Source organism: Pteropus alecto, unplaced genomic scaffold (assembly GCF_000325575.1).
Source record: "Pteropus alecto unplaced genomic scaffold, ASM32557v1 scaffold224, whole genome shotgun sequence".
Classification (NCBI taxonomy): domain Eukaryota; kingdom Metazoa; phylum Chordata; class Mammalia; order Chiroptera; family Pteropodidae; genus Pteropus; species Pteropus alecto.
The window spans coordinates 5,540,913-5,568,455 of NW_006436289.1; the positions used below are offsets into that span (position 1 = coordinate 5,540,913).

Here is a 27,543-nt window from a genome sequence, read left to right on the forward strand (position 1 = left end):
CATTTCAGGCAATTAAATTTCAGAACCTCAAGGTTTCATCCAGGTTACTTTTATGTACCTAACTAACTCAACGGGGAACCATAATTCTACCCGAAAGTACTTATCACCACAGGGCTAGGCCACATGTCCCCTGACTAGGAGGAGTACATAGCTTAAAATCTGGTGTTTAATTAAATGTGCACAATATTTGGGTATAACTGGAATTTTAAAAATTCAGTAATAACCATTACAAATAACTTACATGGACAGACCCAAAAATAACTGGTTAGCTTTGAAATAAAAAGAACCACCTGTTTAATAACATATTTATATCTTGGTAAGAATCAACCACTGTGACCTGGGAGAGTCCAGAAATTCTTGGGTTTACTATAACAACATGCTGATAGGTTTTTCAAGGTACTTTCTAAACTCAGCAAGCCACTGGGCTCCAACTGCTCCATCCACAACCCGATGATCACAACTGAGTGTGACAGACATCATGCTAGCCACATCAAATCTAGAAAAAGATAAAAACTGTATTAGGTATTCTGAAAGCAATCACTGGATTTTAGCCAGTAACCAGCCCAAATGCCAACTTCTACCCTATAATCCCAACCAGGTTAACATTATTTTCCACCTACTTCTCATGTCCTGTATATTTCTAGCCCAAAATAATAGCTTGAAGAAAGAGACCAAACAGCCATCTGAAGCATGGATCAGCAAACTATAGCCCACAGGCCAAATCCCACCAAATGCAGGTTTTTGGAATTCATGTAGATAGTGCCTATGGCTGCCTTCACATTACAATGGCAGAGTATTTGCAACAGATAACCCAGAAAGCCTAAAATATTTACTATCTGGCTATTTAAGAAAAAGTATGGTGACCCCTGACCCAGAGTAAATAAGGCTTCCCATCGCAAAGAAGATGAACAACATTTATTAAAATAAGAGTTGCTGCCCTGAGAAACTTCATTCTATACTTATATCTGACTCTACCTGAAGCTCTAATATGCCATGCCAACAATTATAAAACTGAGACTCAAAAACAGGTATAATGTAATGAAAATGACCTTAGAACTCCCTCTCCATTTTGACACTTACCCTTTTTCATTATCTGCTGGAACTAGTCTATCCTCTGAAGCACCAACTGCCAAGATACATGCTTGAGGTGGGTTAATAATAGCAGAGAAGTTTTTAATTCCAAACATTCCTAAATTGGAGATTGTAAAAGTGCCACCCTAGAGAAAAAAAATATTAATAGACATTAACTGCTTGTCAACATAAATCAGAAAAAATGACAAATGAAAAGACCTTAAGATAATCTTTTACTTTAAGAAAGGCCTCTAAACTACCATAAAAAAAAACAAAAGGAAAATGGAAATATACGAAGTAAGACATGTGAATTAGCTTGACTGATAATTTCAGTGTATATATACATCGAAACATCAAGTTGTACACCTTAAATAATATACAATTCTTATTTGCTAGTTATACATCAATAAAGATTTGAAGAAAAAAAAAGGCCTGAATGTAATACCCTTTCTTGAAAATATACAACCATTACAATATGAACAAAAGTCAGTTGTGTGGCTTTGTACACTAGTTAGCAAACGTCTTATTTTCAGCTTTTGATAGGTTACTCAATTTTTCTTTATTTTCTGGATCTGTGTCAGTGAAAATAAAAGACTGAATTGAAAGGTGGAAAATAACAAAAAAAACATAATGCTAAACTTAAAAATAATGTAATTCTTAACATTCAAAAGGTTAATAAATAATGCCTTACCTGGAATTCGTGTGGCTGCAGTTTACCTTCTCGTGCTTTGGTTGCTAAAGAAAGAACATCATTAGCAATGGTTTCCAGTCCTTTTATATGTGCATTAAATACAATAGGTGTGATGAGTCCTGCAGGAGTACTGACTGCAACACTGATATCAACAACATGATTTCTATTGAAAAAGAAAAAAGGAAAGGAAACCTCAATAATCATCAGTATTGTTTATTAAGAGCTTATGTGTCAGGTTAAGCAAGAATATTGGTATCTACTTCAGTTTATACCACTGTTCAGCTAGAAAGAGATAGCTTTCCTGGTTTAAAATATGAATGAGAAATGTGTCAGTAGGTTGGTTTCACATGCACTCTAACTTTCCTCCCATCTGCCTTGACTAACACATGGGTGTAGGAAAAAAAGGGCTCAATATTGAGTGAGAATTAAACAAAAGGAACTCCTTGAATTTTAGACAAAGTCGATTGGCTGGAATTGAGTCTGCAAGCAGAGCTTGAGCAGATTTAAGGAAGAGTGAAAGGAAGGACTGCATTGTGGGAGAAACAGGAGTGCTCAGGATATGGGATGGTGGTACCTCTAAACATAAGATCCCTAATTTTTTCTATGCCATAGCATCTTTGCATTTGGGTCCCTTTTCAGAATTTTTTTTTTTTTAACACAGAAAATACTCGACTCACCAAAAAAGCAAAAACTAAAAACTATACTGAAATTCAGTTATCAAATTATTCAAAAAACAAAATTGTGATATATGTGCTATTAACTCATTAACGAGATCTTGCAGCAGGTCTAATAATGGCTATAAATCTTAAAGCAGTGGTAAGCAAAACAATATTTTGAGATACCTGCAACAACTACGATGTGATATGAAAATAACTGATTTTTACTGGTCACTAGCACAAGTACTATTAGTACCTCTTTGATTTGTTCTCTACATTTTTAACAGGAAGAAACACTAAATTTCAGTTACAGGTTAGTAGAAAGATCAATTCTTTCTTCCATCCAAGTTCCCAAACTCCTGAATTGTATCCACAGTCTCCTTGGGCATCTGTGTAAGGTGCCCCTGATAAAGTATTCTGCAATCTAGAAAAAGTTACGACGTCACATGAAGGAAAACTCAAGCTCTTTTCAGGCACAAACTTTAGAAGATTACAGGATCCTGCAATGTGCCTAGGCTAAAGGCGGCAAGCTTCTGCCATTTGCAAACAAAGTGACCCTGTGAGACCCTTAGCAACTGCCACAGCTGGGCTCTGGCCGAAGTATCACACAACAAATAATGCTTTCTTAGTTAAATTATTCTGTTATTACAATATTAGTTTATAATCTTCCGTCTATGACAGTAGGGATGGTGTTTCCTATCTTGTTTACCATTGAATCCAGCAAACAGTACAAGTTCAATAAATATTTGTTGAATGGCTGTATGAACAAGTAAATGAAAGGCAAATGGTAAGAATTAATGAACAATTCATAGAACTTGCCCTGCTAGCTTGATCTTTTGATCTAAGTAGTGTTTTCTTCAGATAGTCTTAAAAGGTTGAACAGAAATTTACCCTATGACCCAGCAATTCCACTCTAAGGAATCTACTGATGAGAAATGAAAACACATGTCAACACAAATTATATGCAAATGCTCATAACAACCTTCTAAAAGGTATGTCTATATCTGAATCCTGAAATCTATCAATGTGACCCTCTTCAGTAAAAAGATCCTTGCAGGTCTAATTAGGATCTTGAGATCATATCATCCCAGATTACCTGGGTGGGGCCAAACTCCAATGCCAAATGTCCTTGTAAGAGACAGAAAAGACAAACATGGAGGAGAAAGTCATGTGAAGAGGGAAGCAGAAGTTGAAGTTAGGCAGCCACAAGCCAAGTTACGACTGGAGCCACCACAACTGGGAAAAACAAGAAAAGATTCTACCCTAGAGCCTGTGGAGGGAGCATAGCTCTAGCCATGTCGGATGTCGGATTTCTGGCCTTTAGAATTATGAGAGAGTAAATTTTTGTTTTAAGCCACCAATTTTGTAGTAATTTGTAATGGCAGCCGTAGGAAACTAATATAGTACATAAAGAATAGTAAGTCCCTCAGATGTTCTCCAAGAGTGGGGTGACCAAGGAAAAAGTCAGAATTAACAGATTACCTGACATGTTTGACAAGACCGAAAAAATGGTTTAGCTCTCTTGGGAAGTTTCAGAAAGAATTCATGATGAGTACATAGGAAACTAGTCCTCTCTTAGGCAATCACTGACATCAGGTTAGTATTCATAGTGTACTATATGTCTTAGTCATAAACAACTTTTCCATAGAATATTATCACTGAATATTGATTTATCCAAAATCTGTGCTATAATCAATTTGGTAAGATGATGGGGTGTATGTGTCTGTGTGCATACACATGGAGAATACAACGAAGTTAAGCCTTAACCTTCTTTAATAGAAAATAAATCAGTTGATAAAGTGAAAGGAATGAAAAAATCCATAAAAGCTAACAACAAAATGTTATTTAGAAATATGAAGGTACATACCTGAAGAATTAATAGTTTAAAAGTTGTTTGCTTCTTGGGAGTGGATGTCAGATTAAAGATTGAGTAGCTCACTGTAAGCCATGGAGCAACATTCTAATATACATACTATTATTTTATTTTAATAAAAATTAATAATAATAATAATGAGAGCCTACACAGTAAAAAAAAAAAAAAAAACCTAGGCTAAGAAGTCAGAATTCTGGTTCCAATCACAGTTCTGCTATTTACTAACATATTAACTCAGGGAAAGTTATTTACCTCACTAAGCCTCAATTTCTTTATCTAGAAAATAGGAGTGTAATGATCTACCTCATAAGGTGGTCATAAGGATTAAATGAGACAACTTGTGAAAGACACTGAGCAATTCACATGCCACCAAAATATTAATAAATACTGATTTTAGTTTGTTTTCATTTTGCACCCCCTAAAGTTCAGCAGAACTAATTGGTGAACAAAAACCATTTCAACCCTGCGTTTTAAGAGTTGTTATCAACTTAACTATACATATCTATACTTATCCCCCTTTCCTCAACTCAAAGAATTTGTATTCTTAGTACTAAGTAAATTTAGCACTTTATCTCATAAGTAGTTTTATGTTGTTTTCAAACTGTTTTGCTTATGAAACTCATCCATTTGTAAACCATTTCTCTTACCCGCTATACTCCTACTTATATATTAGGTTAACATAAAAAAACTGCTGATGGGTATACACCTTCCCCATCACTGTTATACTTACTGTCTTATAACTGTGTCCAGCCAAGAAGAATTTGCTTCAGGAACTTTTAAACATGCCAAAGCTGAAGCTTTTATGATGAAGTCATTGACGGAAATTTTGCTTTTCCCTTCTAACATCTGCAAAAACAAGAAACCATTGCAGTTTCTTAAATTCTCTTCCCGAAGACGAACTATATAATCTTGAGAAAGCAGATGGAGGGGAATATACAATTGTCCTGAAGTTAAAAGGATGAAATGAAACTAAAAGTTGGTTCTTTCATCTTTTGTAACGTAGGCCTTCACAGCTGTAAGTTTCCTGCTAAGCACTGCTTTAGCTGCATCTCATACATTACGATATGTTATATCTTCATTTTCATTTATATCAACAAAACCAAACGCTGGTTCTTTGAAAAGATCAACAAAATAACAAATGTTTAGCTAGACCGATAAAGAAAAAGAAGACTCAAATTACTGGAAACAGAAATGAAGTAGGGGACACTACTATCCACCTTACATGAACAACCACATGCCAACACATTAGGTAACCTAGGTGAAATTGACAAACTCCTAGATGAAATGGACAAACTCCTAGAAACAATCTACCAAAACTAAATAAAAATGAATAGAACCTCTGAATAAATCTATGATTACTAAAGAGATTAATTGATAATTTAAAAACTACCCGCATAGAAAGTCTAGACCCAGATGGCTTCGCTGGTTGAATAATACCAAATATTTAACAAATTAATATCAATTCTTCACAAACTCTTCCAAAAAAAACAGGAAAGAAGGGAACACTTCTCCACTCATTTTATGAGGCTAGTATTAGCCTGATACCAAAACCACCAGACAGGTATATCGCAATAAAAAAAAAGGAAAAAAAAAAAACAAAACACAAAATACTACAGATCAATATCTCTTAATATAGAAGCAAAAATCCTCAAAAAAAAAAAAAAAAAAAAAAAAACTAGCAAACCAAGTCCAGTAATACATGAAAAGGATTATTCACCATGGCCAAATAGGATTTGTCCCAGGAATGCAAGGTTTTTTAAACATCTACGAATCAATTAATGTAAAAATAGAATATAGGACAAAAACCACATCATCTCACCACACAGAAAAAGCATTTGACAAAATTCAGCACTTTTTCATAATAAAAACATTTAACAAACTAGATAAAATAGATCTACGAAAACTCCACAATCATCATACTTCAGTGGTGAAAGACTCATTTCCCCCTAAGATCAAGAATAAGATAAGGGCATCCACTCTTGTCACTTCTATTTTAACACTGTACTAGATGTGCAAGCCAGAGAAGTTAGGCAATAAAAGGAAATAAAAGGCATCCAGACTGGAGAGGAAAAAGCAAAATTATCTCTATTTGCAAATGACATGACTTTGTATAGAGAAAATTCTAAGAAACACACTAAAAAACAAGCTTTCAGGAAACAAGATCAATATACAAAAGCCAACTAACTGTAGCCATGGACAATCTGAAAATAAAATTTACAATACTATTAAAAAGAATAAAACATCTAGGAATAAATTTAACTAAAGTGCAATAACTATACTATACTGAATATACTCTGAAACTCTAAAAATTGTTGAAAGGAATTAAAGAACTAAATAAATGAAAAGACATTCCATGTTCATTGAGTGGAAACACTTAATACTGTTAAGATGGCAATATTGCCCAAGTTGATCTACAGATTCAATGAAATCCCTATTCCCTTAGGGAATATCCAGAATAGGCAAATCTATAAGACATAAAGGAGATTAAGTGGTTGCCTAAGACTTGGGGAGGATGGGAGACTTGGGGCAGGGGTTATAACGAAGAGGTACGTGGTTTCATTTTGGGATGATGAAAATCTTCTAAAATTTATTGTAGTGATGGTTGTACAACTCAGAATATACTAAAAACCACTGAATTTTAAACTTTAAATGGGTGAATGGTATGCTATTTAATTATATCTGAATAGACTATTTAAAAGAATTGAATAAGATAATACATTGGACATACACTTTTATGTTTAATTTTCAAATAAATTTATTAAAAAATAGCTTTAATATTTTGAAATATGCCATCATCTTTAACCCTTATAGCCAGTTACAAAACTGTGGTGATGCTTCATTGCTTCATCCATTCATTCATGCATCTAATATATGAGAGCCTGGGCATGTAACTTTAAAGCCCTGGAAATAAAGCAGTGAAAAAAATGGGTAAAAATTCTACTCTTAGGGAGCTTACAGTCTAACTAAAGGGGATAGATACATAATAAATAAGTGAAACATATAGTATGTTAGTGTTAAGTGCTAAGGAGAAAAATAAAGCAGGGAAAAAGAACTAAAGAGAGAACTCATCACTCAACTCATTCTTCCCCTAACTTTAGAATAAGATGACTAGAGAAAACCAGAGAAGTCAAATCAAAGAGATGAAAGAGGAAGCCAGGTAGATACTATAAGAAGAGTATTCCATGAAGAGGGAACAGCAAGTGCAAAGCGCCTAAGTAGGAATATATAAGTGGAGTATTGAGGAATAGCAAGGCAACCACTGTGTCTGCAGCAGAGTGAGTAGGAAAGTAGTAGGAGAGGAAGTCAGAGAGGTTATAGATAGCCTGTGTAAAGCTCTGTATGCCACTCTAGGGAATCTGGCTTTTACTTTTCACCTCCTTGAAAACATCTTTCATATCCCTCTCTCCTACTCCATCCTTAACAAAACCCTCTAATCCAGACCCTTATCACCATCATTTCATGTTTATATGACAAGCAAAAATAGTCTCTACCATTAAGGCATGTCAGTATATATCTATTAGACCAACTTTTCTGAAAACATTGCTATCATCATATCATTTTTTTTTTATTTAATGTTTAATTCATCAAGTCCAAATTCTTCTGCTTATAAATCAAGGTCTTCCCTAAACCAACAACTGTGTATACACTCTAGAAAAAGTAACCTATCTCCCATATACTACACTTCCTTCCTTTTTTTAAAGCACTTTAACTTTATTATATTCCATCACAAGAAGGAACTTTCTTTAACTCTTTTGTCAACCCAAATGTTTCCTATGCTCCATAGCTCAACCAAATTTTCCTACACCACTGAATTCCCCAACTACTTTCACTGATCTCCTTTCTCTGAACTCCTGTAACACTTAACCTATATAATGTAATCTAGCAGATGAAGGCATTACCATAACAAGACTGATCTACAAATAAATATTTATATTTTAATAAAAATTGCATCCTCTCTTTTTCACACACATTATCTCCTCAATTACATTATAAACTCATGGAGAAAGATTATGTCTTAAATTGTGTTTCCAAAAGTGCCTTAGGCTAAACACTATATAGATGCTTGGTACTTAACTATAAACACAAAGTAAACATACTATTTCTTACCCATCAAAAGACTGAAGTAGTCTCATAGAATCATAGTGATTCTGCTAGGCTAAAATGGATCCATGGTAAAGTCAACTTTAAATGATAAGCTTTAATTAAGGATTAGAAAATGAAAATTCACCAGGATATTCTTTGCAAGTTAAAATTAAGATGACACCCATTTCCCATCATCAACTGGCATACTGTTACAAAAAATATGGGGAAAATGTCAATGTTTAATGGGGAAAAACAAGATTTTTAGAATTTACAGAGTTGGAATTTTCAGATTTCTTACCTTATTAAGTTCTTTCCGTACCAACAAAACTTCTCCTACATTTACATCAATAGAAAGGTAATAATGAGGTATGGTTTGCTTAGATTGCATTAACCGCTGTGCAATAACCTGAAATCAAAGAGATTCAAAAGTCAGTTATCTTGAGTTAAGATAAGACCTAATTCAGAGCCCTGTTTGCTCCCTTTACCCCGCTCCCTGAAAATGCTTACTTCAAGCATTATTAGATTTGGAAGACAGAAGACTGCACCATACCTTAGCCCCTTCTAATAGTATTTAATCAGAACACAGTATTTGTTTATCCCAAGTATTTAACTGCCCAAACTTCTCTTAAAATAGCCATCTAAAATTTCCTACAAAAAATAGTCTGTTAGCATTTCAAACCATAGATGCAATAAAGATGCCCTTAATAGCTTTAGTTCCAGACTTATGGTAATACTCTTACTCGACGAATGTTGCTGATGGGGATATCTGTGAAAACACCTGTAGGAACTGGTGCCACTCCTGGACCCGGGGGAGGCACAGCAACAGCTCCTGGAGCCTATGAGAAGGTAAAAAAAGCTCTTAGTAACTGCGGCTCAATCTTATAAGCAACTGGGAACGACTAGTGACTCTTTTACAGATGACATATTAAAAGGCTCAGAAAAAAATACCTATTTCTATCCAAAGAGAGAAAAAGGGACTCAGATTTGGATTAAGGGTTTGTTTTAATTTTTATACTTAGAATTCTGAAATCATGTTTTGCGTCATTTTTCTTTGACAGTTCAATGACAGTTTATGTCAAAATAATTTTGTTTTTGCAAAATTATCTTCGAGAAAAGCAATCGAAACGTTCTTAACTTGAAAGGATCAAGAGATAAATATAAACAAATAATTCATTTTCCTGAACAATGTTAAGAAAAAAACAATGAAAAATCTTTCATTTGAATGCAAACATCTAAATAACTAAATCCTTTTCCTTACTTTCAGCTGATTATCTTAGCCCTTTAGCCAATCAAACAGAGGTTGGCTATGTGATTTTAATCCTCATGTGGGCTAATTAACCAAATAAAACTCAAACCCTAATTAACCAACTTGTAAGCATGATTTTAAAAATAGGGCCTGAAAGAAAAGGAGAAGATGTATTATTTCTAATGATACTAAAAAAATTTAGTATCACTACTGAAAAAAGAAAAATTTATAGGTGAATGACATCAATTCATATCTATATACTGATAGCCAGTGAAATTAGACAAAAGAATACACAGTTCTGGTTCAGCTATTTCATTCATAAATAATGTACGAAAGGGACTAATAAGCTGGACAAAGCACTTTGCAGGGACAACCTGGGGGAAAAAAGCCAAATGTAACTCACAGGAGCAGCTTTAGTAGGCACAAAAGAGTCGATGTCCTTCTTGATGATTCTGCCTTCTGGTCCCGTCCCTAGAACAGATACATAAATACCACATAGATGAGAGTCTACTGCTGGTTCCTCAAGGAGATCTTCACTGTGATCCTGAAGTGCAAGTTCCTAACAAAGACCTTCAAAAGGAATCGCTGCCTTAATCCTGCCCCCTAAAGTTCTTCCTAAAAATACCAGCTTTTGTCAGTTATTAAGTTTAACTTACACAGAATACTCTTGCTTGATCTGTAGCGGTTCAACTATAGCAAGTATTCTTTTAAAGTTTTATCTCATTAAGTTGTACTTTATTTTTTCATCTTTACGTTTAAATCAAGAAATACCAGCATAAGGATAATGCTGAGTAATATTTATATCTCCAAAAGGAAGACTAGGTGTCTCCTCCGGATTAGCTCAAAAAAACCCTTTCTGAACTCTGAAATATATCTCATTTGGGTTCTAGACTCATTTGGTCATAAAGAATTCCCTTTGTTCAGAGTCGACAGAGATAACAATTGTTTTAGATAAATCAGGCAAAACAATTTTTTCACCCAAAATAGCATTAATAACTCTCAGTTATAATGATCTCATCTTTAGAATCATTCATTTCTTATATGGTCTCCATTTTTCACAGCTTTCTCACAGTAGCCAAGGCTCTAAACTAGCCTGTGTTAGAAACTCTGAAGGAAGTAAGTACAATGTCACACATGAGGAAAGACCTTCAAAGTTCTCTGAATAGGTTTAATTTTATTTTCAATTTCCTTCCTTCTCCCATCCACAACTTCTTAGGTTTAACTTTAGACCCAAGTAGATAATACTGAGCCTTAATTCTATGGAGATTCGGAATTTAGTTATTAAAATACCTTTTACACTGGCCCACTTCTAGAAAAAATTTGGTCAAATTGATTCCTCTTCCCCCAAAGCAGACTTTTAAAAGGATTCTCATTGTATGCAGTTCATCCCAACTCCTTTCCTTCATTATGAAAATTGAGTTGGCTAGGATTGTGTTTATTCTCAACAGGAGCTCTAGAACAGAGGTAGTAGTACCCCTATTAGATTCCCCTCCTTTATATAAGACAGAAACAATAACCTCCCCTTACAACCAAGGCTGATCTGGACACAGCAACCCCTCAAAAGGAGGAAAGCTGCAGTACCACCTGCCTTATGTTGACCTTCAGCCACTCACAAGAATTTCTTATTAAGACTTAGTTGAAATCTTTAAAATTCTTTTGCCTATCTCCCTAAGAAGGCACACTAGGGCATCATAAAGCAATATGGTATAAAAGGAAGAATACTAGAGTAGGGTAAAAAATGTAGGGCTGTTGTCAAATATAAATTAGATAGATAACTCTAGTCACTTAATCTCATCTGGTCTTCAGACTCATCCACTGGATAGAGATTACAATACCAGCCCCTGCTAACAGGAATGCTGAGGATAAAATGAGATAGTGATGAAATTGCCAATAAAAAAACAGTCACAGGGATGTAAAGTACAGTATGGGAATACAGTTAGTAATATTGTAATAACTATGTATGGTGTTAGGTGAGTGCTAGACTTATCAGGGTGATCACTTCTTAAATCGCTAAGTTGTGCTCTTGAAACTAATAATATTGTATGTCACATGTAACTAAGAAAAAATTTTTAAATATTTTAAATAAAATAGTGATATGAAAGTACTTTGCATCAAAGAAATATAAAACATAACATGAGTAGCTGTGAGACAAATTAAATTCTGAACATCAGGATCTAGAATTTAAAGGTTTCTCCCCAAATGATTACATTTTAGTCATATTTGCTAGTATGTCCTTCCAAGGAGGGAAGGGGAATAGAAGATAGAGTCCAACAACCAATGGCCAATGATTTAATCAATCATGCCTTCTTATTAAAACCCCTATAAAAATAAAAAAAACTCTTGAATAATGAGATTTGGAGTTTCTGGGTTGATGAATACATCGATGTGCTGGGAGGGTGATGCTCCCAGAGAGGGCATGGAAGCTCTACACCCACCTCCTACAACCCATATCTTGTCGTACGCACCTCTTCTATTTGACCGTTCCTGAGTTGTATCTTTTATAATAAACTGGTAATAGTAAGAAAAGTGCTTTCTTGAGTTCTGCAAATCATTCTACTAACTTATCGAACCAGAAAAAGGGGGTCTTAGGAACTCTTGATTTACAGACAATGAGTCATAAGTATGGGTGGTCCCCAGGACTTGCAACTGACATCATTAGTCGGGGCAGTCTCGTTGGACTAAGCCCCTAATCCTATGGAGTCTGATGCTAACTCTGGATAGCTGGCATCAGAATAGGATTGAATTGTTGAATGAATACCCAGTTGGTGTTGGAGAACTCATTGTTGGTATAGAAAAAAACACAGCTAGTATCAGAAAACAATACACAATTACTGATCCTCTCAGCTCACTTATTCTAAACCACTCGCTCCCTCTACTGTAAAATTTCTTCAACGTCATCAAGACCTTCACTTCAGACCCCTCTGTTCTCATCATCCATTGTCTCCCTCTTGTCCTCACTTTCTCCTTACAAGCTTATACTCTAAGAATCATTGTTATATATAATCACTCTCCGGTCAAACTCTAAAACGTTTGCCATCTCAATGCCACCACCAGAGTAGCTTAGTGTTGCTAGCAAGGCAGAAAGTACATACCTAGCTGAATGACTGTTCTATAAATTCAGAGCCCCAAACCTAAAGGAGACACATAAACCTATCAGGAAATTAAATTGTTTCCCTTTAATTCACTTTCCCAGCCTCTGAGAACACTACTTCACAATCTCTCTAACCTCAAACCTCCCCACGTCCATTCCCTCACTTCATACCTTATTGATCAAAATAAAAGCAACCAGAGAGGTACTCTACTCATCCTCCACCATCAAATCTATAAACCTGCTCCATAATATCTTTTCTTATAAAAAGACAAAATGTCTTTAATTCTTACCAATCCCATAATCTCTTACAGTCTCAAAACTTTGTACCTTGCCCTTTCTCCCTTTCTGTATTATCAATTTATGGATTTCTACTAGACTGGTTCTCAACCAGGATAATTTTGCCCTGCCCCTGCCACAACCGCCACACTGTGGTGTCAGGGTAGTTGGTGCCAGATTATTGTTGAACATGTGGCAACGTTCAAAGAGATTTTTGGCTGTACTAAGTGGAAGAGGCTACCATCATGTAGTGGGTTGACATCAAGGATACTGCTAAACATCCTACAATGCACAGGACATCCCCCCCAAAAACAATTATCTGTTCAAAAATGTCAGCAGTGCTACTGTTGAGAAACTCTATACGAGACCCATTCTCCTATGCCCTCTCTTGAGCCCATGTCCTCCCAAAGCTATATCTCTATTTCTACGCTTTATTTCACAGCAAAGCTTCTTGAATGAGTTGTCCACGATGCTATCTTATCTCCATATCTTCATCTTTTTTTTCACCTTCAACCTATCCAGACTTCCTATCCAGACAACCTATCCAGACGTGGCTTCCACCACATCTTTCTTTCAACATTACTATTGGCAAATCCCCATATCCAATCTAGACTAAGTTCTGTTGATTTTATTTCAAAAATGTTTCGTGAAGCTGTCCATTCCTTTTCATTTTCACTCTCACCACCACTGTCTATGGCACCACAACTAAATCCAGAAACAGCATCTTAACAGGTGCCTTGGCTTTCATTTAATCCATTTACAAAGAGCAGGCAAAATTATCTTTTAAAATATGTCATTTCCTTGTTTTAATCTTTCAGTGGCTTTCTACTATACTTTAAATAAGATTCAAATTCTACCACGACCTGTAAAAGCCCTTTATGTTCTCACCCCTGTGCTTCTTCCAAATTCACCTCCTACCACTGGACCCTTTTCACTAAGCTCCGTTAACACAGGCCACTTTGATGTCCTCACACAGCCAAGCTTTTGCCCACTTCAGAATGTGTATTATTGGTCTCTCTACCCAAAATGCTTTTCCCCCAGTTTTTCACATGGTTGGCTCATAACTGACTCATCTTCCAAGTCAGATCAAATGTCACCTCATCAGAAAGATCTTCCCCAACCACCCTGTCTAAAAGCAATCAAGACTGAACATATACTCACCCTGTCACTAGTATATCATCTGGTTTATTTCTTCTTTAGCATTCAAATCATCTTATTTAATAATAATGTTGTTTTTATCATTATAACTAATACCTATATATGACTTCTATGTGCAATTACTGTTTAGTAACTTTTTTAATCTTCACCACGTATGAGGTATTAATTATTTTTATACACAAATGAAAAAAACCGAGACATAAAAGGTCATGCAGCTAGCGTATGGCAGAACTGGAGTTCAAACCCAAGCATTCCAGCTCCGGAGTTCACACTCATAAATACTAAGCTATATTCCCATTGTTCTTTTAATTCTTTATTGTTGGTAATATAACCCCTTGAAACTGAAATCCTGTCTCATGAGAAAATGTTGGATGTACAGACAATACTCAATGAGTATTTGCCTAACACATTTCACATTTGCCCCGAGAATACTCGCCGGCAGCGCCTGCAGCTGCGGCGTTTACCCCGAGATAACCTGCGGATTAAAGTCCTAACCTTACCCCTAAAGTGTGCCACAAAATATCTCCCTTTTATTGTTTTTGCATCGCATATCAAAAGTCTTTGGAAACAAAGTACATCGTTCTATTTATATAGCATTCTGTTTTTAGTAGTGGTATTCCCATTTACAAAACATAGTAATTCTCGATCACTGAAAATGTTAAATCCTAGATGTTCTGCTTTGTGGTGTTTTATGCTTTGAAATTTACCACATGAAAAAAATTATTAAATACTGATCATCATATACATTTCTGTTACATTAGAATGAGAGACAAGTTCTATCTCAAAATAACCCCAAGAAAAGTTGTTCTATTTTATTTTCATATTGAAAACCAGTCAGATTTGCTTCAGCCTCAAAGAATGTGCTTATGTAAAATTAAATTTAACATTGGCAGAGAGCTGCACTTTTTTTTTCTAAACAAGAAATGGGTTAAATAACAAATGAATCACCTAACTCTAACTGTATAAGAATACTGGATTTTCCCATTTGTATCTTTAGTAAGGTAGCCAGCGTTGCTAAGTACCTAATAAATGGTCCTTCTTTACTTGTCTAAATTCTTCAGATATAATTATTAACCCAATCCCTCCTCCCATTAAAGACTATTCCAACTTATATTGCTGTCCCTGATTCTAATCATATATATATAAAGAATGGCAATATACTATTGAAATAACATTAAGATGGAGAAAAGGGTCTCCCAATATTACAAGAGCCCTAAGGTCCAAAAAATTTGTAAACTTCTACTCTTATGTCTTTGGAGATTGGCTTGCCTTCTAACCACAAAACGACAGACTGAGACATGATAACCAGCTCTTAGTGCCTACATCTGGACAACTGGGAAAATAAAACACTATTTTCTCAAGTAGAATATAAAAACAGAAGGCAATATAGGGTAGTGGGAAAAATATAGGCTTTAGAATTAAACAAATCTAGATTCAAACTGTAACTTTACTACTTAAAAAAAAGAGAGATCCTTTAAGAGTCTATTTTTTATCCAAAAAATAGGGAATGATAATTTTTACTTCAAAAAGTGTTGTACAAATTAATGTGTAGTACTAGCACATAGTACTAGCCATCGAACTACTTTCCAGGAATAGCAATTTCTACCCTTTTCCAAATATGAATCTTAATTACCCTACATTAAATTTTAGATTAGTTTAAAAACATGTAAACATGAGGCAATAATAATATGAACAAAATGAATATGTATTGAGTTTTATTATTGTCTAGATACTGTTCTAAGCACTTTACCCATTTTAATGTACATTATTATCTGTTTTACAGATGTAAAAACAGATGGATTAAGTAATTCATCTAAAGATATATACAATGAAACATGTAATTTTATTAACCAATGTCACTGCAATAACTTTAGTAAAAAAGTCCCCCCAAATAAATACATATACAAGTTAAGTAATTCACCGAAGAGCATGGTACGCAGAAAATGATAAAGCCAGGATTAAATCCTAGCTGGTGCCATTCAGACCCCATGCTCTTATCACTAAGCTATACTTTTTCTTTGGGGAGAAAAAAGATGAGTAAAACATTCTCCTTTGCTCTCAGGGAGCTTTAGTTCAGCTGAATATGAATTTTATTATGTTAAGTCATTTTAATCACCCAAACTTCATGTTTTGTTTTGTTTATTGCTACAGTCAGCATAGCCCTAATACAGATTTCATCTCATTATATAATCCAGTCGTATAACCCAACTCTGCTGAACAAGCACATTATATTTTCACCAATAATTAGGCAATTCCCGTGAACACAAAGAATGAATAAAGCTATCTAAATTATATAGGCAGATCTTAAGACTAAATAAAGCATAATTACGCTTCTCTACTCTGTGGTGGCAACAAAGGCGGTATTTCCCTCCTTCCTTCTTCACCCCACTATCCCAGTTAAGAGGACTATGTATGTATATATATAGTTGTAGCTGCTAGTCTTACGGAAAAAACTCAATTAAATTTTAGCTTCACAACTCCATTCCATACAAACAGACTTACCTTTTACTTGTGTAAGGTCAATCCCTTTCTCTGCTGCCAATTTCTTTGCAAGAGGGCTAACAAACACCCTTCCCTTTGGTCCAGCAGGAGTAGCTGGGCGGGTGACTGATGGTGTAGGGGCTACAGGTTGGGGCGCTGGAGGAACAGGGGCCACCTTTTTAAAAAGTTACAAATTGTTAATTCACCACTGCAAATACTGGTCTGAAAGATCGAAAGTTTACATTTTATTAAGTCAAAGCTATGGTAATTAAATAATTTTTATCTTTTTGCAAAGATCATAATGCACGTTTTTCCTATTTAACCAAAACATACCAACATCAATAATAGCAATATTTTATGTCAAAGACAGAACAATGTCATCTTATTCCACGATAACATAGAAAGGCATGGAATTTAATACTGCTGACTAGTATATAATATCCTTATCGCTTTTCTTCACTTATTCTCTCACTGTTTCTTTATTGTCATTCTCTTCCATAACCAAGATGGTTTTGTTTTTACTTACCCTAACTTCAAAATAATAAATTAAGCTAGAAGGTTCCATGTTGAAAGTACCTCAAAAAATAAACCAACACTACTACTTGCCAGCTCTCCATGAATGTATAGCAGTGAGAAATCAAGATTTAGCTGACAAAAATGTGTACCTAGTCTAAACTATGATTCTGACATCAGCAGAAGCCTTGCTATAGTGTTATCAATGCTTGGAGTTCGTACAAGTTCCTATTATAGCATATAGTACCTAGTGACAGACTAAATTCTATGCAAAACAAGTCATGTTATGTCAAGATTCCAATGTATTACAAATATAAACCTGACCCGCTAGAATATGTGAATACCAAGAGTGTTGACAGTGACAAAGATTGTGTAATAAAATCTGTAGAAAATAGAGAACAAAGCATTACCTTCCATATGCATATCTACACCTAAAGCAGAAAAGAAACATGTCACCTCAGCTTTGTTCTCAACAGGACTCAAGACAGCAGGAAGAAAATAAAGCTACAAGGATCAAATTACTGACCATAGGTGAATAGTGCAGTGCCACATACCCTGTAGGTCTCCACAAATGTTATTTGACTATTTCCTTTCTCATTCATAGAATCTTAGAGCTGGAAGGAACCCAAATATCACCTAATCCAATCCCTTAATTTAGAAAAGGGTAAAATAAGTGTTCCCTCAATTAGAGAAGCATACCTACCGGGGGTGGAATAGGTGGTGGTGCTTGTGGTTTTAAATCAGTTACTTCAGTTGGCCTATAGTCAGTAAATGCTGGTATATCTGCCTCTTTTTCTACAATGATACAGAGTGGCGTTCCTAGGGGGACATCTCTAGTGCCTTCTGGGATCAGGATTTTTGCTAGGTAACCTTCTTCTTGTACTTCAAAACCTTAAATAAAAAGAAAAACTATTATGGAACTTAAAGGATCCCGCTATCCCACCAAACTCAAAGCACAGTTTTAAGTAGAAGGCTTTTCTCCTTCAAACTAGCTATATAACATTTGCAATCTATTTAATCCCTGTGTCTCAGCTTTTTTACCTACAAAATGGGTAATATAATAGTATCTCACAAGGATTTAATGAAAATTAAATGAAGAAATATTTTTCAAGTACTTAGAAATAGTACCTGGTACAAAGTAAATACTAAATAAAGATCTATTAAATAAAACTATGAGAGATTACAGATAGGGGTTAGTTCTAAACATTTTCCTAAAAACAACTCCAAGGGCAGTCCCTATGCAGACCCACAAGACTCCAAGATGGCATCACGTGTACTGCTAAAGATCAGAACTACATGGATGTTAAATTAAAGGACCTACTAGGCTTGACAGTGATGTAGGATTACATCCCTAAAAGCATCTCTGGAGTTTTTCAAAGAGGTTACATTTGGTATTACATCAAATATTTCAATGTAAAGAAATACAGAATTACTAGGGTTTCTATGGTATTGGCAACTTACATTTCATTGAGATGCTGCTTTTCTTAAAAGAAACCCAAACAAGAACGTTTGCAAAAGTAAAACTAAAGCCATTGCAGAGGACAACTTTTGCCTTTTGGATCTTGGCATTTTGCCTCCCCCATATCTTTGATGAATCCTTCCATTTTCCAGATGAGAAATAATATCCAGTAAAAAGTATGTTTAAAAAGAAAAAAGGAAAGACTCGAAGGCCACAACACAGTTTAAAGAGTTTGACCAAGGTAATACTTCCCTAGTGACTATAGTCTCTAGACTATCGGCCTCTACAGCAACATTGGTATGCACAGCAGACCTACTACTCCCAAGGTTTTTTGTTTGAACAAACATAATCTTTTCTTCTGATATCTTATGGGGAAGGGAGCACAACAGGCAAAAAAGATAAAAAGGAGCTGCCCTGGTGAAAGTGAGGGAAGGGGACAGCACACAGTAGAGTCCTGCTTGTTAAGCCCTCCTTTGCCCCAAGATGCCATCAAAAGGAATCATGGGGTTTAAAACCAATGATTTCATGATTTCAGAAGACAATATGAAACAGCCACTGCAGAGGACGCCCAGAATCTCCCACTGCATCTTTGGGGACTAGATAGAAAACAAATATATTTATCTAGAAATATCTATAAATATTATCACAAACATATGATTTTATGTGGGTTTTGTTCTGAGCATAAAAAATGAATTAGAAAGGAAATTTATGGAAATATGATATCTAAACAGATATAATATATTCTATCAGTCATTCTCAAACTATGAAAATAATCTAAATACTGGCTGCAGTTTTTCCCTTGAAGTCATCTTAAATTCTTCGGTATTTCCTACCTTGGAAGTTATTTTCTCCTATTTTCTCTTCATTTTTCCTTGTCTAGTTTAGAGAATGGAAGTTCTGATATAGCTTCTCAGTAACATAATAAGGTTAAAAAGCAAACTCTAGCCTAAAATAACCTCTAAAGCTTATATATCCCTGATTCAAGGAAAGTGCAGTATGGAACTGACAAATCTGACCGTGCACACTTTCGTTATGAAATACCCTGTTCCAGGAAATGAATTCCAAGAATTAAAATGTTTTATGTTATCACTCACTCATTATAGGACAGCAATCCTCTTCCCTCATTGGAAAACTCAGTGTCTCAATCATTAAGAGCTGAAGAAATCTCACCTATAGTGGCCTTGTCAGTCTCTATCTCTGCCAATAAGTCTCCTTCACTTAGCTTCTCACCCACTTTTTTTTCCCATCTCTGTACTGTGCCCATGGTCATGGTGGGAGAGAGGGCAGGAAGAACCACCTGTAGAAACAAACAATTATTGCTTAATACTATGAAGCCCTAGACACAATGGCACTTAGGCAAGCTTAGTTTTATGGAATGTTAGTGTCTGTGATAATCCAAATTCCCATGTGCCTGATACCCTCACAACAGCAAGTGATAAATAATGTCCCACCAGTTAAATCATCCTGCAAATCTTAATCTTTACAGTATCCATGATACTCTAACCCACTCTCCAAAGTTAAAAGCAATGAGCAGATGGGAAAGATTTCTTTCTATACAGCCAAAATTAACTCCTCAATATACAAGCAAAGAGCCTCTTTTTGTCTTTTTTAACACTAAGATTAGGCCAGAATTTTTCACTTTCACAGAATGATCTTGATCCAGACTATTCCATTAAAATTTTGTTATGCTCTGTATTAGCATCCACCTTTTCACTCAAAGGACACTGCATTTCTCCCAAACTTCCCAAATATCTTTCCAAGATTTAAAAAACTAATATTAAGAACTGTTCTTTACAACAGTCACTTCCACCCCAATAAAATCTACATACCAGATCGGCTGATCTAAATTAAAAATTGCTTTCCTATTTATATGGCTTGTGTGTCTATTGAATTTGGATGTTTACTTGGTTATTTGCTGTCTTTTTAGTCATCTGTATCTAATTAACAACAAGATTATGCTGAAAGAAAAATCATTTCAACTGATGTCTCAGGAAGATAAGAGGAAAAAGTAAAACGAAACAGAACTCTAATTAGAAAATTTTTGTGTTTTTCTTTTTCAGAATTGTCATTTTCACCTACTTCTTAAAAATTAGTGGACCTGAGATAAAGAAGATGTGGTACATACACACAATGGAATTCTACTCAGTGATATAAAAGATGAAATACTACCATTTGAGACAACATGGATGGATCTTGAGAATATTATGCTAAGTGAAATAAGTCAGATGGAAAAGGACAAGAACCATATAATTTCATTTGCATGTGGGATATAAAACAAAAAGCAATATATGAACAAACAAAACAAAAAAAACCAAACTCATAGATACAGACATAGAATGGTGGTTACAAGAGGGAAAAAGTGGTGGAGGGAGTACAAAGAGGGTAAACGGGGGTTAAATACAAGATGATGGAAGACTAGGTTTAAGATGGTGAGCACATAATATACAAATGTTGTATTATAAAGTTGTATACTTGAAATTTACATAATGTTATTAACCATTATTAACCTAATAAATTTAATAGAAAATCTTCACTTAAAAAAGAAATTAGTGGAGCTGATAATCTCTATACAGTATCTAAAAGGATAATTAAGACACAACCTTAACACTTGCACACAAAACCATAAGCATAAAATAGAAATGAAGTTTTATGTTAGACAGAATTATCTGACCAGGATGAAATAAATGTGTGAACTGAACACCAGGCAAAACTTCATCATGAGTAATTGTTAATAATATGCCACGGAGGGATTCCGGTCAATACGGCGAAGTAGGTAGATGCTGTGGTTGCCTTCACTCATGACTACATCAATATTACAACTAAACTACAGAACAATCATCAGTGAAAATCGCCTTAAGTCTAGCTGAACAGAAGTCCTACAACTAAGGACATACAGAAGAAGTGACCTCGAGACTGGTAGGAGGGGCAGAGACGCAGAAGGAGCTAGACCCACACTGCATGTAGCAGTTAAAAATCAGGAGGGGTAGCTCAGCTGTGGAGGACCCCAAGAGAACCATGTCCCAGCACCACAACAGACTCCCCAGCCAGGGTTCCAGTGACAGGAAGAGAAGGCCCCACAAAATCTGGATATGAAAATCAGTGGAGATTGTGGTTAAGTTAGACAGAGGGCTTTGGGAGTCCCAGGCACTCCTCTTAAGGGGCCTGTCCATAAATTTACCAGCTGACAAACTCGCTCTGAGCTCCAGCGCTTGCACAGCAGCTCAAAAGATGCCAGGGACTTATAAGGAGGAACTAAGTTGTCTGGCCTCAGGGCGAGAGCTGAATGGGAGCTTTCCCCCAGACAGAAGTGCTGGCAGAAGCCACTGTTCCTTTGTTGTTCCCTCACTCCTCCCAGCATACAGACACAGGCAGCCACCATATTTGAGTCTCCATCAACCTGGTTAACGCTGGTCACACCGCCATGGTGAGTCCCTGAGATCCCCCCTACTCAACGTGCAGGCCCACCCAAGCCACTTCCAGTGGATTTTCCATACAAATAGCCTGTCTTGGCTCATGCTGCAAACTTTCCTAAAATCTCTCAAACGTTCATAAAACTCTCAGTGTGCCCCATATTTCTTGCTCAGCAGCCCCAAGCCCAGCACTAGTGGTAGTCTGCCTCGGTTCACAGCTTGGCCCCTTGAGGCACATCCAAGCCCAGCGTAGGTGACAGCCATCTGTGGATTGGTTGGTGGCTCATGTCAGGTGGCCCTGGGCAGAGAACAGGCTGCGGCTAAACTTGGCCTGTAGCAGGGCCCCTCCCAGGAGGCAGTGGCCTGCATGCCTGGTGCTGGCTTCAGTCTGAGCTGGAGCACCACCCAGGGCCACATCCAAGGATGACACACCCAAAAAGCAGACTAGGAAGGCACCAGAGCCTTGCTAAAGCAAATCTTCTCCACAGAGTCAGCCCCTGTACAACGACTCCTCCACTGTAGTCAACGGCCATTCCTCACAACCAAACAGCCAGAGGGTCAATCCTTCCCACTGACATGCAAACAGCAAACAAAGTTCAACTACAACAAGAGGACACACACAACCAATACAAGGGACACACCTGGAGCACCTGACTCAGGTGTTCAGAGAGACTGCATCACTGGGCTCCCACAGGACACCTACTACTCTTAGGCCACTCAACTAAAACTGGGAGATCTAGCAGCTCTACCTAATACATAGAAACAAACACAGGGAGGCAGCCATAACAGGAAGACAAAGAAACGTGTCCCAAATGAAAGAAATAAGTTCCAGAAAAAGAACTCAACAGAATGGAGAGAAGCAATCTACCAAATGCAGAGTTCAAAATACTGGTTATAAGGATGTTCAATGAACTTAGGGGAAGAGTAGAGGAACTCGGTAAGAATTTTAACAAAGAAATAAGAAACATAAAAATGGCGATAGAAAACATAAAAAAGAACCAGTCAGAAATGAAGACTACAATAACTGAAATGAGGAATCCCTTAAGAGAAGTCAATAGATGAGACGAAGCAGAGGATCAAATCAGTGATTTAGAAGAAAAGGTAGCAGAAAACACCCAATTTGAACAGCAACAAGAAAAAAGAATCCAAAAATATGAGGCTAGTTTAAGGGGCCTCTGGGACAACATCAAGCATAACAACATTTGTATCATAGGCATACAAGGAGAGCAAGGAATTGAAAACCTATTTCAAGAAATAATGATGGAAAATTTCCCTAACCTGGAAAAGGAATTAGACTTACAAGCCCAGGAAGTGCAGAGAGTCCCAAACAAGATGAACCCAAATAGGCTCACACCAAGACACATCATAATTAAAATGACAAAAGTTAAAGACAAAAAGTAGAATCTTAAAAACAGCAAGAGAAAAACAATTAGTTATCTATCAAGGAGCTCCCATAATATTGTCAGCTGATTTCTCAATAGAAACTTTACAGGCAAGAAGGGATTGGCAGGAAAGAGTCAAAGTGATGAAAAGCAATGATCTACAATCAAGATTACTCTACCCAGCAAAGCTGTCATTTAGACTGAAGGACAGCTAAAGAGCTTCCCAGACAAAAAAAAGCTAAAGTAATTCATCACCACAAAGCCAGTATTACAGAAAATGTTGGAAGGACTTCTTTAAGACAAAAAAAGAAAAAAGATTAAAAATATGAATTAAAAAAATGGCAATAACTACATATCTATCAACAATTACTTTGAATAAAATGAATTAGGTGCTCCAATCAAAAGATAGGGTGGCTGAAAAAATAAGAAAACAAGGCCATTACACATGCTGCTTACAAGAGACTCACTTCAGATCAAAAGACATATACAGGCCGAAAGTAAAGGGATGAAAAAAAATGTTTCATGAAAATAGAAACAAACAAAAAAGCTGGGGTAGTGATACTTATATCAGACAAAACAGTCTTTAAAACAAAGGCTATGACAATAGACAAAGAAGGAACTAGTAATCCCACTTCTAGGTATTTATCCAAATAAACCCAAAACACTACTTCAAAGGGACATGTGAATCTTTATGTTCCGTGCAACATTATTTACAATAGTCAAGATATAGAGGCAATCTGGATGCCCATCAATAAATGAATGGATAAAGAAGAGGTGGTACATATATACAATGGAATATTACTCAGCCATTAAAAAAAAATGACATCTTGCCATCTGCAACAACATGGATGAATCTAAAGGGTATTCTGCTGAGTGGAGTAAGTCAGACGGAGAAAGACAAATGCCATAGGCTTTCACTTACATGTGAAATCTAAAGAACAAAGTAAACAAACACAACAGAAACAAACTCATAGATATAGAGAACATTTTGATGGTTACCAGATGGGAGGGCAGTTGGGGGGAGGTGTGAAAAAGGGGAAGGAATTAAGAAGTATAAAATAGTTACAGAGATGTAAAGTACAGCATAAGGAATATAGTCAATAATATTGTAACAACTATGTATGGTGTCAGAATGGTACTAGATTTAATGGGGTGATCGCTTTTTAAGTTATATAAACGTCTAATCACTATGTTATACACCTGAAACTAATATATCATATGCCAACTGTAATTGAAAAATAAATATATACGCGCGTGCACACACACGCGCACGCACGTGTCAACAGACCATGGAGTAGAACGTTACATCCAAAGAGAAAAATGATTCCTATACAGAAATTTCTGCAAATGAAGAAGGAAAAGTTCTAGTCTTAATATTTTAGAAAAGAAAAAGGATAGTGGTTTTTACTTATTCCCAATATCTGAAACACACAAATATGTATACAATAACCCTAATATTTAATAAAGTGACTTAGTTTCTTAGAAACTAATTTAGTTAATAGAATCAACAGTGATTGTTGGTCTCAGCTTTGTTGCAATGCTATTTATATTATATATGTCTATTCTATACTTATTATTTACTGTTCCTTTTCTCATTTAATACTACTGGACTCCTTCATCCACTTTTAGAAAACAGAATACCACATGTCACAGGAAAACACCAATTGGGAACTTTCCTTCAATAGACAGCACCTGAGGCCTACTGAAAACTCTATTTATACAAGGAGTAGAGAGATATAAATATAAATCATCCTCAAAATCTAACATAATGTTCTTGAATGAGAAATGCCAAGCATTATCCTGGCTACTACATTATGGGGGAGAAAGGTTAAAGAAACTGTCTAAGAAAGAAATACACAATGCATATATATATAGGCATATATATATATGCCTTACTATTGAATTGTACAACTGAAACTTACTGGATTTCGTCAACCAAAGGCACCATAATAAAAATAAATAAATAAACAAACAAATAAATAAACGAACTGTCGAAGTTCACACACCTGAAAATAACTAGAAATAAAAGTTGTCAATTTTCATGTTTAAATTTCTATTTACTTTCAAATGACATGATAGCCATATTTAATGCCAGTTTCTAGAATGTAATAGACTTCAATGAAAAACAACGAATAAATAATGTTTTCTAGAGCAAACACCCAGAGGCTGAGCCTCACCTGCATGTGAGTGGGATACGAGCTACCAGGAGCCTGCGCAGAAGGTGTAGGTGGTGAAGGAGCAGCAGCAGGGGTTGGTGCTGGGGCTGCTTGTGGGGTAGGTGCTGCTGAGGAATCCAGGGTATAATTTTTAAAGGCCTCAATATCCTCAGGTCTAAGGAAGAGAAAGAATGCATATATATAACGGGGTTATAAAGCAAATTGAGCTATGATAGAAGTAGTCTCCCATTTTCTCAATTCTGGGTTAAAATACTCCACTAATCACCTAAGTAAAAATTACCAGGGTACTACTCACTTTTCAACTGTGATACAGATGATCGATCCAACTGGAACATCTCTGGTACCTTCAGCAACAAGTATCTTTGCCATGTAACACTCCTCTAGGCTCTCAAATCCAACAGTGGCTTTATCAGTTTCAATCTTTTAACACAAAAGTAAGGAGTCAGGCTTGTGCTGCCAGTATGAAGATTAATAATAGCTTCTGTTTACAATCATACAGTTCATCTGAAATTAAAGCTTCTATCACAGATTTGAAAAGAAATTTTTTTTCAAATCTTAGTTAAAATTCAGTTTGGCTAGCTGCTGACAACTTATCTTGCCAACCTTCTCTAATATCAAGTTGGAATAAACAGTTTATTAAGCAAAAGATATAACTACCCACTCAGAAAGTTAATGCTCAGTTTAACTAAGCCGGTCTCTTCTAATTTCCATATTTTAAAACTTACCTCTGCAATTAGTTCACCCTCATTGATTTTTTCCCCTTCCTTTTTTTCCCAACGGGCTATGGTGCCTGCCTGCATTGTGGGGGAAAGAGAGGGCAATGGAACCTGGAGAAGAAAACGGAGAAACACTAAATTTTAAAAAGGCTATTTAACTCTCCGTCTGGTTTAATGTTTCATTCAATTTAATTTAATTTAATGCAAACATTTTTAGTCCCATCACAAGCTGGCGCTGCTGATACAAAAGCAGTTCCTGCCACCAGCCCTCCAGTGACAGGCTTCCCGCTCCACTGTCCTGTGGCTCTGACAGAGCACGTACCTTAGCAGACAACCACATATAGCCCCAGGTTTGGAGCTGTTCTCCGGAGAAGGAAGCTCAAGAGCTACAGCAAAGCCCGATATTGGAGAAGTGACAATGACATACACTGGGAGGGAGGTGGAGGATCACTGAAGCCTCTGGGGGAAGATCCGAGGCCAAGAAGTCGGCCCTGAAGGACAAGAGTCCTGCGAAGGACAGTTCTGGGGCTCACCTTCTGATGCGGGGGGAGACTATAATAGCGGCGGCCAGGCGATCCCAAAAGCTGCAGCAGGAAGTGATTCCGCTGTGTGGACCACAAGCTGTGGCGCCAAGTGCAGAGTGCCCGGACTCTGCCATACCCTGTAGTCGCGCTGTTGCAACGAACCGGAGCTGGACCAACCCGCGGGGTCACGCACGGAGCTCCTGGTCCCTCCCGCAAGGCTATCCATTGAGCCCTGAATCCTGGCCTGGTGGTCGCATTGTGGGCCCGTCGCGCACAGACGTGCCACATAGTGCCACCGACCCAGACACCCCAAAGCCAAAACCGTCTCCGGAGTGACCTCCCCAAGAACAGTGCGGCGTTGCCGTCAGGCACACCGCGCAGCCGCACGTTGTCGTAAAACGGGCTTCAAACATTCACTCCACCTCCTCCCCAGACCGTGAATGTGTGTAACATATGCTCGCGAGTGGGAGGAAAAAGGTGGCCCAGAGGATAGGAGTGGCTACTTTGGCGCCCCGGGGACAAGGGCGTTCCAGCGGAGCCAACGCAAGGAGCAAGTTTGGGAGAAATACAACGTTGAGAGGAACGGACAGTAGTAGGGTCCTAAGAAAGGAATCTCAGTGTAGGACGGAGCCCTAGCGAAGTGAAGGGCACAGCCCAAAGGGAGGGGCCTAAAGAGGCGGCGAGAGTTGGGCTAACCCGCAGAATGGTCTGAGAAGGTGGGCTGAGGGGCGTGGCC

At 36.7% G+C, this 27,543-nt stretch overlaps 1 protein-coding gene across 1 annotated transcript; it reads right to left on the reverse strand.

The window, feature by feature from the left end:
- Positions 1-265: 265 nt before the first annotated feature.
- Positions 266-27,437, reverse strand: DLAT (dihydrolipoamide S-acetyltransferase). The gene is made up of 14 exons (XM_006912816.3): positions 26,817-27,437; positions 26,293-26,394; positions 25,863-25,987; positions 25,568-25,721; positions 19,769-19,895; positions 17,843-18,030; positions 16,648-16,801; positions 10,024-10,091; positions 9,115-9,210; positions 8,673-8,780; positions 5,022-5,137; positions 1,763-1,925; positions 1,081-1,217; positions 266-496 (listed from the first exon to the last, which is right to left on the reverse strand). Exons 1-14 carry the CDS (start codon positions 27,093-27,095, stop codon positions 367-369), a joined length of 1,947 nt encoding a protein of 648 aa, XP_006912878.1. The 5' UTR covers positions 27,096-27,437; the 3' UTR covers positions 266-366.
- Positions 27,438-27,543: the final 106 nt, after the last annotated feature.

What these genes read in the sequence shown, in the direction of transcription:
- DLAT (XM_006912816.3), bottom strand. Translation starts at nt 27,095, where the DNA reads ATGTGGCACGTCTGTGCGCGACGGGCCCACAATGCGACCACCAGGCCA. An exon ending in TGACCTTACACAAGTAAAAG is followed by an intron (nt 10,092 to 16,647) that starts GTAAGTCTGTTT and finishes TATCTGTTCTAG; the next exon opens with GGACGGGACCAGAAGGCAGA. An exon ending in CCAGCAGATAATGAAAAAGG is followed by an intron (nt 497 to 1,080) that starts GTAAGTGTCAAA and finishes ATCTTTTTCTAG; the next exon opens with ATTTGATGTGGCTAGCATGA.